Source organism: Acomys minous (genome assembly GCF_964271855.1).
Source record: "Acomys minous genome assembly, chromosome: 17".
NCBI classification, from domain to species: domain Eukaryota; kingdom Metazoa; phylum Chordata; class Mammalia; order Rodentia; family Muridae; genus Acomys; species Acomys minous.
The window spans coordinates 15,993,879-15,997,639 of NC_140500.1; the positions used below are offsets into that span (position 1 = coordinate 15,993,879).

At 38.5% G+C, this 3,761-nt stretch overlaps 1 protein-coding gene across 1 annotated transcript; it reads left to right on the plus strand.

Moving 5' to 3' along the window:
* Nucleotides 1-2,602: 2,602 nt before the first annotated feature.
* On the plus strand, nt 2,603-3,538 carry LOC311587793 (taste receptor type 2 member 140-like; the record flags this gene model as incomplete). The annotated part of the gene is made up of 1 exon (XM_084764992.1): nt 2,603-3,538. The coding sequence occupies one exon, from the start codon at nt 2,603-2,605 to the stop codon at nt 3,536-3,538; it is 936 nt and encodes a 311-aa protein (XP_084621118.1).
* Nucleotides 3,539-3,761: the final 223 nt, after the last annotated feature.

The following is a 3,761-nucleotide window of genomic DNA, read 5'->3' on the forward strand; positions in this document are numbered from 1 at the left end:
TGATCACTTCCTCCTGGTGGGGCAGCCTTGCCAGGCCACAAAGGAAGAGGATTACAGGCAATCCGGATGAGACTTGATAGGCTGAGGGTCGATGGTAGGGGAGGAGGATTCCCCTTTCTGAGGACCAGGGGAGTGGGGAGAGGAGCATGAGAAAGGGAGGGTGGGATTTGGAGGTGCTGAGGGAAGGGGCTACAGTCAGGATGTAACATGAACAAATTAAAAATAAAAGACATTATAAGATGTAGTTTGTAAGCAGATTCCTTTCCTTATTCTTTTCTTCATTTATGGTTGTGGGATTAAACCCAGGGTCTTATACCTGAGTGAGAAGTAGTCTTCCACTGAGCTATACCTGAGGCCTACCAGCATCCTTTCTCAGCTGTTACTCTTGAGCAAATTTTTCTTCCTAACATTTCTAAGCTCGCTTCAAGTGTGCATACTTTAAGTCCATTGAAGTGAACAGAGAGAATCTATAATTCAGTGGATATCAGTTCTCGTTTTCACAATGTTCCATTACAGCTCAAAATTAGAAGGATACAAAAATATTCTGATGACACGAAATAGTCACTGAGAAAATAGAAAATAAGATACCGGAGGACTCATACAGATCCATTCCCTAAATAGTCAATGGACTGTGTCATTCAAAAAGTAACTACATTTGTAAATGCATGACTTCTGCCTTTGCTGAGTGCTCTCTCTGTGTTAGAGACTAGAGTCTATGCTCGCTCTGTAGCTCTGCTGTTGTTCCTTTGTTCCTTAGATATGGTTACTACCCTTGTGAACGAGTGCCTTGCATTAATTAATTCAGTAAGAGTTTCGGCTCTTCTTTTCCTATCGCCGTGTCAGCGACACGCACAGCAATCTTGCCACTATGAATACAGCATCAGTTTTGAATCTGAACAAAGCAATTTGGATAGAGTGCAGCAGCCACAGCTGTTTATGTGGAACCTCAAGGGTTTTAGGTCCAGAGTAGAAGGCGAAAACCGGAAGCTTAGGCTCCTGGAGGTGCTGTTACTCCATCCGATGGACACAAGCTCTGTCGTGTTTCATGAAGCCCTTCTACTAGCTCTCACAGGAGTACGAAATCCACACGGCCCCACCCCAGTGTGCTTTGCATTCCTATTTGTCCTCTTTCTTCTTTCTGTTATTGAAAAGGAGGATCTCAGCCTGGTAGCTCTCTGTCCAGGTATGCTCGTGCTCCTGTTATTAGAGAATTTGCCTAAAACTTTTAATATGGGCTCTTAATTTATCTTTCGAGTATGTTTTGCCCCTAGATTTTGGGCATTTGTGAGAAAGTTCAGGATTTTTTTGGGGGGGATCTGGCTTTCTTTGCTCAGTGTTGCTCTAGGTGAGGTATAGTCCACCGTTCACATGCAATGACCTGTGGCTTTCTCCTCAGTCTAAACATTGGTGTCACTTTGGTACAGAGTCTCACCATGTAGCTCAGTTCCCTTCAGTGCTGGGCAACGTATACCAGCGTGCATCAATATGCTTTTTTTCTTATTGTTTATTTTGACACACCTTTTTTTATGTTATTGCTTCTTTGACTATCCTTTAGCTCATGAAGAATGTTATAAGCTGCTGTTTCCTTCCTGAGCTTGCTTGTGCTGTGGATTGTCTTTTATACACTTTGATCCTCAGCGTGACATTAAATGAACAGGGCAAAGTGAAGGAAAACAAATAATGTCTGAAGCTCGGACTGGGGAAGTTACCAGATGCATGAACGAAGGGAGGAGACAAAGAGAATGAAGAGGCTTCTTTTAGTTCAGATGAATTTATATAAGCTTATTGTCTGTTTATAGCAGAATAAGAATATTTCCAAGTTTATTTGCAGGTATGGGTAGGATAGTCACAAGTCATTAGACCACCTCCTAACAACTATCACGTTACTAATCTTAAGTGAAATGTGCAATAAATTTCAAGTAAATGGTAAACCTGGATGATTGAAGTCAGAAATGAAAGGGACTATCATGAAATCAAGTGAATATTATGGACTGCATATGCATGTATGCATGCACATATGATCTTATAAAAAGTGAAAGTATTAATCTTCTCAGTCCCAGGTGTTTGAAGAATAACTAACCACATAAGATTATTAGCTCACTGTCTGAAGGAAGAACTTTGGAAAACAGGTATATGAGCCTATACTGGAATCCTTTAGAAGTTTTAACCAAATGTTTTATTATATAGCTATGTTATATAGCAGTTTAGATATTGTTTCCTTTTATGTGAGTTAGAATATTATAATTTTGCTTGTCAGAAATTAAGTGGCTAAAACGTAATATGTAGAGAGTCAAAACAATTTTTTTTTCAGCACCAACTACAGAGGACTCTAGTACATTGTGCGTGAGGTATAGAGCATCCGGATGAAGCTCAGCGAGGCTGTCTTGCTATTGTCTCTGTCTCTTACACAAAAAGTAAGATTTCTTAATGAAAACTATGAATCAACATATTAAGGATTCTTGAACTTATGTGATATTGTATATTAGAGTTCATTACATTAGTATGTTATGAATGGTTAAGAATTGGCTAGACATACACCAGAATACTGTAATTAGCAAATATTTAGCACTATAGTGGAAATTGGAGCATCCTCTTGGAAACAATGAATGGTGTCCTCCACTATATCTTATTGACTTGTTTAAGTATCGAATTCATCTTGGGAAATGTTGGCAATGCGTTCACAGTGCTGGTAAATATCATGGACTGGATAAAGAGAAGAAAAATCTCTTTCATAGATAAGATTTTCACTGCTCTAGCAATTTCGAGAATTGGTTTTCTCTGGACACTAATAACAATTTTATTTGTACGAGTACTGCATCCAGACTTAATAATTACTAGAAGACTGGTGAGAAATATTAATATCTCCTGGACAGTAACCAATCATTTCAGCATCTGGCTTGCTACCTGTCTCAGCATTTTTTATTTCCTCAAGATAGGTATTTTTTCAAACTCTACTTTTCACATAAGGTGGAAAGTTAAAAGAGTGGTTTCAATGACATTGCTGGCATCTTTGCTCATCATCTTTTTAAACATTTTAGTCATAAACAAATGTGTTGATGTCTGGATTGATATACATCAAGCAAATATTTCCTACAGTGCTATCTTAGATAATTCTAATACAATTGCTAAGCTTATTTTACTCATTAATACTATGTTCACGCTCATACCGTTCACTGTATCCTTGGCAACGTTTCTCCTGTTCATCGTCTCCCTATGGAGACATCTAAAGAACATGCAGCGCAGTGCCAAAGGCTCCAGAGACGTCAGCACCGCAGCGCACATAAAGGCCCTGCAAATGGTGGTCACCTTCCTGTTACTGTATACTCTCTTTTTTCTGTCACTTCTTTTGCAGTTTTGTAAAGCCGAATTTAAGAAGAGAGACCCAGTTACCCTGCTTTTCTGGGTCACTGAAGTTTCCTTTCCTTCATGCCACGCATATGTCCTGATTCTGGGAAACACTAAGCTTAGACATGCATTCCTTTCCATTGTGTGGTGGCTGAGGCGTAGGATTAATGACGCAGAACCCTCAGATTCCTAAAACATATGGAGGATCATTTTTTTATATTTTACAGTTCCTAAGAAGTTATGTCTATATAAATATTTACTTTCTATGTTTCAGTTATAACATTGTAATTTGGAAAAATTCTGTGTATATTTGGTACTATCTAACTACATTACAGCTTTGGCAGAAAATATGGAAATACCTATATTGTTCTATAAGGATAGATATGAATGTGTACTAAGAAAATATATGAACACAA